Source organism: Camelus dromedarius, chromosome X (genome assembly GCF_036321535.1).
Source record: "Camelus dromedarius isolate mCamDro1 chromosome X, mCamDro1.pat, whole genome shotgun sequence".
NCBI classification, from domain to species: domain Eukaryota; kingdom Metazoa; phylum Chordata; class Mammalia; order Artiodactyla; family Camelidae; genus Camelus; species Camelus dromedarius.
This window is the reverse complement of record NC_087472.1, coordinates 48489758-48502063: the sequence shown is the minus strand read 5'-3', so window position 1 is coordinate 48502063 and position 12306 is coordinate 48489758. Positions and strand designations below refer to the sequence as shown.

The following is a 12306-nucleotide window of genomic DNA, read 5'->3' as shown; positions in this document are numbered from 1 at the left end:
ATTTTATCTTTACTTTAATTCAATATATTTCCTTTAGAAGTTGATATGCCTAAATTTCCACTGGACATTTGCACATTCACTAGGAGAAAAAACTATATTCTTACACTTATCCCCCTTTCAGATTAGATACACAACAGCCTGAAGAAATGAATGTCAGCAGGTCTGAGGAGCAGTTCCATGCTGTAAACCATGCAGAACAAACTCTCCATAAAATGGAGAACTACCTGAAAAAGAAACAACTGTGTGATGTGCTACTCATCGCTGGACACCTCCGAATCCCAGCCCATCGGTAAGTATCCTTATGCAGACAGATCATTTGTTGAGTATAGCACTGATTACAAATTAGAGCACTGAGAAAAATAGATTTTTATTTTTTTTATATTGAAAAACACTATCCTATATGATCCATTTCCCTGTGTGATATATAGAAAAGTCAAACTTAAGAGAAATTGATGAAGAAAAACAGCACAAATTCTCTAAAGAAACTCAAATTACTTAATTTACCTTTCTAATTTCACTACACGTGACTGAACTGTGAAAGATTTATGCAGAAAACCAGTGTCACAAACTTACTGACTGCATTTCATACTTTTCAATGAGATTATGGACTGATTTCAGTTCCTGTGAAACATTTCTATTTCCAGGTTGGTTCTCAGTGCAGTGTCTGATTATTTTGCTGCCATGTTTACTAATGATGTGCTTGAAGCCAAACAAGAAGAGGTCCGGATGGAAGGAGTCGATCCTAACGCACTTAATTCCTTGGTTCAGTATGCTTACACAGGTAAGTGCTTAGCATGTATTACCTAATTCAATCTTCACAATAACCCTACATTATATAACCCACATTATTATTATTCTGACTTTACAAGTGAGAAAATTGAAGCATAGACCAGTTAAATAAGTTTCCTAAGGTGGCAGAATCAGTATTTAAATTCACTGGTATAAAAGAGCAAGAGGTAAATAATATTCTAGAAAAAGTTTGGCCATGAGAAAACAGAGCTATTTCAACACAAAACACAAGAACATGTCTAGCTTTCTCTCTCTTGAATGGTGTGGGTACATTCTCATTTGTAAAAATGAGAACAGAAGTGGGGTTTTCTAACTCTTCTTTATTTATTTCAACTTTATTGAGGAATAACTGACAAATATAATTATGTATATTTAAATATTTAAATATATGACTTGATTTCATATATACGTATATGTATATGTGTATATAATATATATTCTACTATATATACATATATAATATACATGTATATTATATATATTACATGTATATAATACATATATATAGTGGAATGGTTACCAAGATCAAGATAATTAATGCATACATTATCTCATATAGTTAACTTTTTTTTTTGGTGAGTACACTCTCAGCAACTTTCAGGTATACAACACCCAATACTGTATTATTAACTGTAGTCACCATGCTGTACTTCATATCCTCAGAACTTATTCTTGTAAGTGATAGTTTGTACCTTTGACCTACATTTCCCCATCTTCCCTTTCCCACCCCTATTCCACATACAAGTGATACCATACAGTATTTGTCTTTCTCTGGTTGACTTATTTAACTTAGCTTAATGCCTTCCAGGTTCACCCATGTTGTCACAAATGGCAGGATTTCCATCTTTCTCAGGGTTGAATATGTATGTGTGTGTGTGTGTGTGTGTGTGTGTGTGTGTGTATTTCACATTTTATTTATTTGTTCATCTCTCAAAGGACATTTAGGTTGTTTCCATATCTTGTGAATAATCCTGCAGTAAACATGGGAGTGCATCTATCTCTTTAAGAACCTGATTTCATTTCCTATGGAGTGGGCTTGCTGTATCATATGGTAGTTCTTTTTTTTTTTTTAATTTTTTTTCAGGAACCTCCATGTTGTCTTCCCTAATGGCTGAACCAACTTACATTTTCACCAACAGCGCTTTCTCCAAAGCCTCACCAACACTAGCTATCTCTTCTCTTTTTGATAATAACCACCCTAACAGGTGTGAGGTGATATCTCATTGTGGTTTTGATTTGCATTTCCCTGATAATGAGTGATGCTGAGCACCATTTCATGTACCTGTTGGTCATTTGTATGTCTTCCTTGGAAAAAAGTCTATACAGGTTCTTTGCCCACTTTAAATTGGATTGTTTGCTTTTGTGCTACTGAGTTGTATGAGTCCTTTATATATATTTGGATATAACCCCTCATCATATATACAGTTTGTAGATATTTTCTCTCGTTCTTTAGGTTGCCTTCTCAATTTATTTTTTGTTTCCTTTGCTGTGGAGAAGCTCTTCAGTTTGATGTAGTCCCACTTGTTTATTTTAGCATTTGTTCCCTGTGCAACTTACCCATGAAATCATTGCTGAGACTAATTTAATAATTTCTTCTATTAATTTTACGGTTTCATTCATTGTGAAATGAATATTATTCTTAATAATGAGGCCAAATTTCAATGTTTATAGCAGGTGAATCTTTAGATCTGAATCTGAGAATAGTTCATACTTCTCTGAGTTTCGTCAGATACAGGCAGGGCTCTCCCTTCAAAATCCAGTATAAGAAACAGCACAAGAAATTCCACTGATGGATTGGACCCCTTTACAACACATTTTGATGTTGAACCAAATACAAAGCAGCTCACAGTATGTATTATTCTTTGTTTAAATGGTTATGCAATCATATAGAATCCACATTAAGGTATTTTACAAAGCAAAATTATAAAAGAATAACTTATAGTTTATTTAATCCATATGAAATATCATTCTTTATAACTTCCCTATAACATAGCTAAAACAAAAATATAGGAATATAACTTATAAAAGTAACTTACATTTGCGGGAGATGTTATAGCTTAGGGATAGAGAGCCTGCCCAGCATGCACGAGGTCTTGGGTTCAATCCCCAGTACCTCCGGAGATTAAAAAATAAATGAATAAAACCTAATTACCTCCCCTTGAAAAATAAAAAAGTAACTTACATTTGCAATAATTCATCAATAATTTTTGCTCCAGAAATAATACAGCTATATTAATGAAAGAAACAACTTAAACTGCTCTGATCTCGGCTTTTAAAAATTCTTTACAGATATTTTTAAACAGAGTCTGTTTTTATACCTAGGAAAATCATCATATAAGCAATCCTTTATCTGAGGACTCTTGGCAACGTTTTATCTCTTTTGAGACAGTGCCGGGCGTTAATTCCAGGCATAATATTTGGGAAAAGTCATCCTTATCAGCTAATAAATGAAGATACAAAAAAATGGACATATAAACTCAATATTCTTATTTACAAGATGCTTTTTCCACACAAATTACAGTTACCTGTACGGCCCATTGTTTGATCCTTATGCAATATGACATAATGCTCCTTGAGTCATGATGTAGACAGTGTTTTATATAAGATTTAGACGCAGGTCTAAGAGGATAAAGAAACAAGAAGTTGCCATTCTTTGCAGTGGTGGTATTCACTGTTCACATGTTGCAGTTGTTTTTGATAATCTGGTCTGGCTCCTTTCAGCCATCTTATTAGTGTTTGTACAGGCTCCATTGCATATATTTACCTCAAAAGGTACTCCCTGAGTAGTTACTGGACGCTGGAAAAAAACAGCCCTATTAATGAGAGAAACAGAAAAATTCAACTATCTAGCATCTGTTTGTCTTACTTTATGGAACATATAATCATTCTTTACTTTTTCAAACCATCTAGGTGTCCTGCAACTGAAGGAGGATACTATTGAAAATTTGCTGGCTGCGGCTTGTCTCCTGCAGTTGACTCAAGTCATTGAAGTCTGCTCCAATTTTCTCATAAAGCAGCTCCACCCTTCAAACTGCTTAGGGATTCGATCATTTGGAGATGCCCAGGGCTGTACAGAGCTCCTGAGTGTGGCACATAAGTACACAATGGTAAAGGCAATTACTTCATACTAATTTGTAGTTATAAAATAAGTATATATATATATAATATATATAAATGTTTTAATACAATATCTAAATTATTGATATGTTTACTGATGTGTGTGTGTGTATGTGTATTGTGTGTGTATGTGTATTGTGTGTGTATAAAACCTTTCCAAGGTAAAGATCATAATGTTGAGGTAAAATTAAGCAATACAAATTTATATAGTTTTCAAATAACTTGCACATAATAGGTATTAGATTAAACTATTTGGTTGAGCTGTACTCAAGCAAGTTTCACATTTTTGAAGCTAAAAAGATTGAATTAAATCTCAAAGCCTGGAGAAATAAAAATAGTGCCAAAAATCAAACTGTACATGTTTCAAGTAGAATCCACAGTATTAAGAAAATATAATTTCCCTAATGTTTTACTTTGTAAAATTGTACAAATATTGTTTCTAATGAAAGTTAAATATCATTCAGTAAATAAAAAACTAATATTAATGGATCATATTAACTGGAAGAGCTTCATAACTATCAAAATTAGTAAATCAGACAGTTCTATTGAATTGAATTTTTATTTTTTAATGAAACATGTATTTTGGTTAAAAAACAATTTGCAGTTCAATCTTTTAACTTAAATAACTTAAAATCCTCTCAATTCTATTAGTAATTATAATAAATTAAATGAACATGTTCATATGTGATAATTCTTTAAAAGTGTCATGGGATAAGACTATATTTAGTCAAGTGACAGTGATATGAAATATAGATTGTCTGTAGGGAGGCAAGGAAAAATAGAGGATATTAAATAAATCTTTACCATTCCTGCTAATAATTCCCTTATGCAAAGAAGAAAATGAACTTGTTAACCTCTGAAGCAGAGGACAACACGAGATGTAGCTTTCTGTGAAACCCAATCAAAAGATAATATTTCAAGCTAAGCAAATAGCTACATTTATTTAATATTCAAATATAAAAAGCAAGTACATAAAAGTGAACAATAGAATCACAACTAAAAAACAGCAATAAAATTAACATTACAGTTTTAGAATTGAGATGCATATAATTAAAGAGTATTTTCTGGAGTTTTATACAAATCTTAAAAAGTTTAAATTTGTAATGTATGAATCCTCTAAATATTTGTTGTAAAACTTCCCTCCTCTTCTTCCCAACCCTGATCATTTTCAAAATTTGAAGTTTCAAACATATTCCTGAAACACCCCCCATTATGTGGCAAATCACTTTATAATGGATTGGCATTTTAACATATGTCATTTAATTATGCTATTTATATTCCTGTGTCCTAAATATAGATGCCATATAATCTATAGGAACAGCAGTTCAAAGGTTAATCCTACCGCAAAGGCAAAACATGAAAACTTCCTGTTAAATTACTTAAATTCTTGAACTCAGTATTAACAGTTTCCTGTCTGGTATCTTACTCTTGCAGACAAAACACATTCTGATAAACAGCTTGAATTATTTTTGTTGCTCAAAATGAACCTGTCTTCCTTTTCCTATTATGTGACTGAAACTGAGTGTTAAAACAGGATGTGCATAAAAATGCAATACTGTTGTCTCCTTTAATCCTTCTTCTTTAGTTATTTTAGTACCTATTATAAAGGCAGTAAAATATGTAAAGATCTTGCCATAATGCTTGTGTACTACTGCACTGATAATATACAATGTAAATAATTTTAATGTCTAAGAATAATGCTAAACTCTAAGGATTTAATTGCAGTCATTTGAATCATAGATTGAGTAAAACAGATTGCCCTCCTTAATGTGAATGAGCCTCATCCAGGAATACCCTCACAGACACACCCAGAGTAACGTTTGGCCAAAATCTGAACACTCCATAGCCCAGTCAAATTGACACATAAAGTTAACCACCACAATCATACAAGCAGTAGCCTGCATTGATGAAACATTCAGCAAATATGTTATATTCATTTATTACACTTTATAACAACGTAAGTGTGGATTTTTAAAAAATGAATACCAAACCAAGGGCACTAAAGAAGCCTTTTGGGAAAGCACATAGAAGAAAGGGTTTACCTTGAAATTAGGAGCAAAATAATTCCAAAACAAGATAATTTAAAATTAATCTTTAAGCTTAACTAAATATTTCTCTAAAGTGCTGAATACTGCAGTGCATACATAGATAATTTAAACTGTTCTATGACCCACATTAGCCATTGAGTAGGGAGTAGGTTTTACGATTTTAAACACTGTTTTACTCCCTTTTTTAACACATAGGTTTACACACGATTTTACTCCCTCAGTTTCAGAAGGCTCCCCCATTGCCCTGTCACGGGCAGCAACAGCACCTATTTGTTATAAATGCATACATCCGTCTTGCTGGCTTTATCTGCAGTTTAACAAGGGGAAATACTTCAATAAGCGTACTTTGTTAAGAACTTTCTAAAGTACAGTTTCAATAGATCTTTCTCTTCTAGGAACACTTCATAGAGGTAATAAAGAACCAAGAATTCCTCCTGCTTCCAGCAAATGAAATTTCAAAACTTTTGTGCAGTGATGACATTAATGTGCCTGATGAAGAGACCATTTTCCACGCTCTCATGCAGTGGGTGGGGCATGATGTGCAGGCGAGGCAACGAGACCTCGCAATGCTGCTTTCCTACATCAGACTGCCCTTACTTCCACCGCAGGTATGGAAATTTACCCAGGTTATGCAAATCATAGTTCTAAACTACCACTAGGCATTAATCCAGTCCTCATTTATTTTATTCAGAGTGTGTCTGGTACAGGATTTGTTTCACAGAAGGACATATACAGCCTTCAATTAACAATATTAATGATGAAGAGAGAAGGAAAATGGTTTTTTAAAAAAACCTATAGATAATCCCTAAATTTCAGTATACTTGTTAGTTTCAATTTCCTCTCTCACCAAACAGCACCTGAAACAAGCAGAAGACTAGGCTCTTTTTCTTTTCCTGACACCTTCTAGGCAAGGTGATAATCATTACAATAGCATAACACAGTAGTCATCCTACAGTAGTCTCTAGAAAAGAGTTAGATTCTGGATAATGCCTACTAATATGAGTGATTAGCTGCTGTGATTGAAAATATATTACAATAGTTTCAGATGCTCTAGAGCGTCATTATAATGGCATCCTCATCATGCATTAAGGATTATACTAAAAATGATTCTTAAAACAAATACTCTTGTTGATGGACATTAGGTTGCTTCCATGTCTTGGCTATTGGAAATAGAGCTGCTATGAACATCAGAATGCATGTATCTTTTTGAATTAGGGTTTTTGATTTTTCCAGAAATATACCCAGGAGTGGGATCGCTGGACCATATGATAACACTATTTTTAGTTTTTTAAGCAACTTCCATACTGTACTCCATGGTGGTGACACCAATTTACATTCCCATCAACAGTGTAGGAGGGTTCCCTTTTCTCCACATTATCTCCAGCAATTATTACTTATAGACTTTTTGATGATGGCCATTCTGGCTGATGTGAGGTGATACCTCATTGTAGTTTTCTTTAATAATTAGTGATGTTGAGCATCTTTTCATTTGTCTATTGGTCATCTGTATGTCTTCTTTGGAGAAATATCTATTTAGGTCTTCTGCCCATTTTTTTTATTGGATTTTTTGATATTAAGTTGTATGAGCTATTTATATACTTTTGATATTAACCCCTTGTTGGTCACATCATTTGCAAATATTTTCTCCAATTCCATAGGTTTTCTTTTCATTTTGTTTATAGTTTCCTTTGCTGTGCAACACCTTATAAGTTTAATTAGGTCTCATTTGTTTATTTTTGCTTTTGTTTCCTTTGTCTTAGGAGACAAATCCAAAAAAATTCTATTTATTTCAAAGAGTGTTCTATCTATGTTTTTTTCCTAGTATTTTTATAAGTTGGGGTCTTAGATTTAGGTCTTTAATCCATTTTAAGTTTATTCTTGATTATGGTGTGAGAAAACATTCTAATTTCACTTTTTTACATGCAGCTGTCCAGTTTTCCCATCCCCACTTATTGAAGAGACTGTCTTTCTTTTCTCCATTGTATATTCTTGCCTCCTTTGTCATAGATTAATTGACCATACATGCATGGGTTTATTTCTGGGTTTCTATCCATTGATCTATGTGTCTATTTTAGTGCCAGTACCATTCTTTCTGGGAACCTCTGTAACACGAATGTTAGTAAATCCGATGTTGCCCCAGAGTTCTCTTAAACTGGCCTCATTTCTTTTCATTTTTCCTTTTTTCTTTTCAGCTTTAGTCATTTCCACTACTCTGTCTTCCAGCTTGCTGATCCATTCCTCTGCATCATTTAGTCTACTGTTGATTCTTTCTAGTGTATTTTTCATTTCAGTTTTATATTTCTCATCTCTGGTGGTTCTTTATATTTTCTAACTCTTTGTTAAAAACTTCTAAATTCGTGCCCTGTGCATCCATTCTCCTCCCGAGTTCTCTGATCATCTTTATGATCATTACTCTGAATTCTTACTTGGGTAGATTGCCTCTCTCCATGTCACATAGTTCTCCTGGGGTTTTATCTTGTTCCTTTGTCTGGAACATATTCCTCTGCCACCTCATTTTGTCCAAGTTGCTATTTGTATTTTTATGTATGTGATAGGTTAGTTATGTTTCTCAACCGTGGAGAAGTAGCCTCCTGTAGGAGACGACCTTTGTGTCTCAGCCGTGCACTCCCCTCTAGTCACCCAAGCCATGATCTCGGGGGTCCCCTAAGAAGGCTGTGTGGGTCTTTCTGTTGTGGTGGGCTGACTGTGTGGATGGTCTGGTAGGCTTGGTTGGCCCCTAGTCTGGTTGGTTGCCAGGTCCTGCCTTGTGTGAATGCTTCTGGCTACTGTTTAGCAGGGCCTGATCATGGGTGCTGGTTGCGGAACCCTAGGTGGCCCTGGGGCTAGTTCTGGCTCCCTGGTGGATAAAGTCAGAGTTCTGAAGGCTCTGGGGCTGTTGCCCACCCACTAGCAGGTGAAGCCAGATCCTGGAGTTAGTGCCGGACTACTGGCAGGCAGAGCTGGTTCAGGGCCCAGGGGTGCCAGAGCTTATTTCAGATTGTTTGTTAGGGGTTGCAGAGAGAGGGTTTTGCCTGCAGGATCCTAGTTTTTTTGCTTCTGGTGTCTGCCACCTGGTGGGTGAGGCTGGTCTAGAGGCTAATATAGGCTTCCTGGAGGAAAGGGCCGATGCTTGCCCACTGGTGGTGGAGGTGGGTCTTGGCCTTCTGATGGGCAGGACCATATCTAGCGGTGTGTCTAGAGGCAGCTGTGGGCTCCGGAAGTCTTTAGGCAGCCAGTCTGCTGATGGGTGGGGCTGTGTCCCTGACCAGTTAGTTGCTGGCCCTGATGTATCCCAGCACTGGTGCCTACAGGCTGTTGGGCTAGGGCAGGGCTAGGTCCTGAGGCTAATAAGCTAGAAGGAGGATTGCAAAATGGTGATTTCCAGCACCAGTGTCTGCATGGTAGAATGAGCTCCCCAAAATGGCTGCCATCAGTGTCTGTGTCCCCAGAGTGAGCTCCGATTGCCTACTGCCTCTCCTGGTGACTCTCCAGGATCAGCAGGTGGGTCTGACCCAGGCTGCTTGCAAATTACTGCTTCTGCCCTGGGCCGCAGAGCATGTAAGATTTTGTATGTGCCCTCTGAGTGTGAGGTCTCTATTTCCCATAGCCCTCTGGGTCTCCTGAATGTATACCCTGCTGGCTTTCAGAGCCAAACGTCCTGGGGTCTCATCTTCCTAGTGCAGGACCCCTGGGCCATTGCGGGGCTTAGACCTCTCACTCCTTGGGGAGAGCCTCTGTAGTTGTAATTATTCTACTGTTTGTGGGTCGCCCACCCTGGGTTATGGGTCTTGACCATACTGCAACTCCACCCCCTCCTACCCATCTTATAGTGGTTCCTTCTTTATATCTTTAGTTGTAGATCTTTTCTGGTAGGTTCTGGTCTTTTTCATCAATAGTTGCTCTGTAAATAGTGTAATTTTTGTGTGCCTGGGATGGGAGATGAGTTCAGTGTCTTTCTACTGTGCCATATTTGGAACTCTCAGTACCTATTTACTCTAAAGCCTCGGGGCTTGTTTGAAACTCAGTGTCTCGGGCCCCCACCATAGACCTACTGAAACAATTTATGGGGTTGAGGCCAAGGAATCTGTGTTTTAACAAGTTTTCCAGATGATTCTTAGATATGCAAAAATGTGAGATGCACTGGTATAAAGAATCAGAGGCCCTTAACTTTATACTGCTTTAAGTCTATATGACATTCTGTCAGCAGAGGGCTTAGTTTGGACTTTTCTTACTTTATTGGAATGACAGGAAATTTCCAGCCTAAACACACAACCATTGGAACCTTGGCCTCCCACTCCTGAGTATGCTTCATGTCTAGAATGTGGACCATGTGAAATTTCCTGATGATGGTAGTGGTGGATAAAAGTGATCTTAAACAAATATTCCAGAAATGAAATATATAAAGAGAATGGTGATAAATGTCTGAAGAATATTTTTGAAAGAAAAAATTATATACCCTAGTTTTCAAACCTATTTACAGCAGCATATTCATTAAGGAAATGCTTGGGGTCTCACCAGCCAAGTCAAAACAGTGATCCATCAGAGACAACAGGTGGGATTAGAATGGAGCTGGGTTAACCAGTGCAGAACAGAAACTTCAGGGACCTTTTATAGAGTGAGATTAGCACTTCCATTCCAACAACCTGCTTGTTGTTCTCCCAATGTCCTATGATAGCGTGGATCCAAATCTCCAAGGACCCAATCTAAATGACCCTTGGAAAAATTCTGAAACCAACTCTTAACTTCTCCTCAACTCATCTCAGGAAGAAAAAAAAAAAACTTTACCTAGTTTTCATCCCATTCAGTTAGGGTCGCAGTTTCTGCCAGGCAATAATGGTTAGAAAGGATTGATCTCATATACGATTGCTGATACACGATTGCTGATGAACTTTACCCACGTATACACACACGTACAGAAAAGCGCCTGCTTTGTGCTGTGATTTGATTAGAAAGATGCAGCCCCCTGTGAGTAATATTATTTTATTTTAACCGGTCATGTTTATGCCACCTTCTCTCAATCCATCTCTAGCTACATGCAGTAGGGCGGGAGATGCCTGCTTTGTGTAGACACAGCCATTCTCTTTGCTTTCAGTAACACATTTTATGAGTGCTTTTTCAGTTTCACTCCTTGAGGTTATATGTACATATTCAAAGATGAATAGCATGTCAAATAAATGTGCATAGATAAATAGCTACCCCCAGGAGGCTTTTAATCTTAAATCCTAAGTGAACATAAAGATATGTTACTGAGTAACTTAAAATATGAAATAATGACACACATTTGAATTAGCTTGAGTTTTCTCCAAAGTTATGTAAATGAAAATGTGTTATTTCTAATGGTTTGCTCATCACTTCATACACCCTGCATTATTACTTTTCAGTTACTGGCAGATCTTGAAAACAGCTCCATGTTTACTGGTGATCTTGAGTGTCAGAAGCTCCTGATGGAAGCTATGAAGTATCACCTCTTACCTGAGAGAAGACCCATGATGCAAAGCCCTCGGACTAAGCCTAGAAAATCAACTGTGGGAGCACTTTATGCTGTGGGAGGCATGGATGCTATGAAAGGTAACAGGAACGAATGAATTAATTTAGAAAGCATTATTCAAAAAAGAAAATACATTCTCAACACCCTCCAAATTATGAGGGTGGTATTGAAGCCATATTTAAATGTATATATCTAAAGCTAATTTTTATAAACAAGGCACTTTATGTGATTTTCTGACCTTTTTTTCCTTACCTTGTGGAATATAGCCCTTTCATTAGTGTTGGCTAAACTCTTAATAGGTACTTATATTTTATGACAGCGATTTTTATTTATTTATATATTTTTTGCTGTCTAGGATAGATTTCTTTTTTATTGAAGTATAGTTGATTTACAGTATTTTATTAGTTTCAGGTATACAGCATAGTGATTCAGTATTTTTGCAGATTATACTCCCTTATAGGTTATTATAAGATAATGGCTATAATTCCTTCTGCTACAATATATCCTTGTTGCTTGTCTATTTTATACATAGTAGTTTGCATCTGTTAATCCCATACCCCTAATTTGCCCCTCCCCTCTTCCCTCTCCCCTTTGGTAACCACAAGTTTGTTTTCTGTATCTGAGTCTGTTTCTGTTTTGCATATACATTCATTTATATTGTTTTTTAGATTCTACATATAAATAATATCAGACAATATTTGTATTTCTCTGTCTGGTTTATTTCACTAGGCATAATATTCTCTAGGTCCATCCATGTTGCTGCAAATGGCAGGATTTCTTTTTTATGGCTAATATTCCATTGCATATATACCACATCTTCTTTATCCATTTGTCTGTTGATGGGCACTCAGGTTGCTTTCATGT

General features: G+C 36.3%; 1 protein-coding gene across 2 annotated transcripts in view; it reads left to right on the top strand.

The window, feature by feature from the left end:
• KLHL4 (kelch like family member 4) overlaps positions 1-12306 on the top strand; it is an 84327-nt gene that overhangs the window by 50143 nt on the left and 21878 nt on the right. For both annotated transcript variants that reach the window (XM_064483000.1, XM_010976388.3), the window contains exons 2-6: positions 122-289; positions 645-781; positions 3700-3896; positions 6350-6562; positions 11336-11522. In XM_064483000.1, coding sequence (XP_064339070.1) covers positions 122-289; positions 645-781; positions 3700-3896; positions 6350-6562; positions 11336-11522 — 902 coding nt within the window. The remainder of the gene's footprint in view (positions 1-121; positions 290-644; positions 782-3699; positions 3897-6349; positions 6563-11335; positions 11523-12306) is intronic.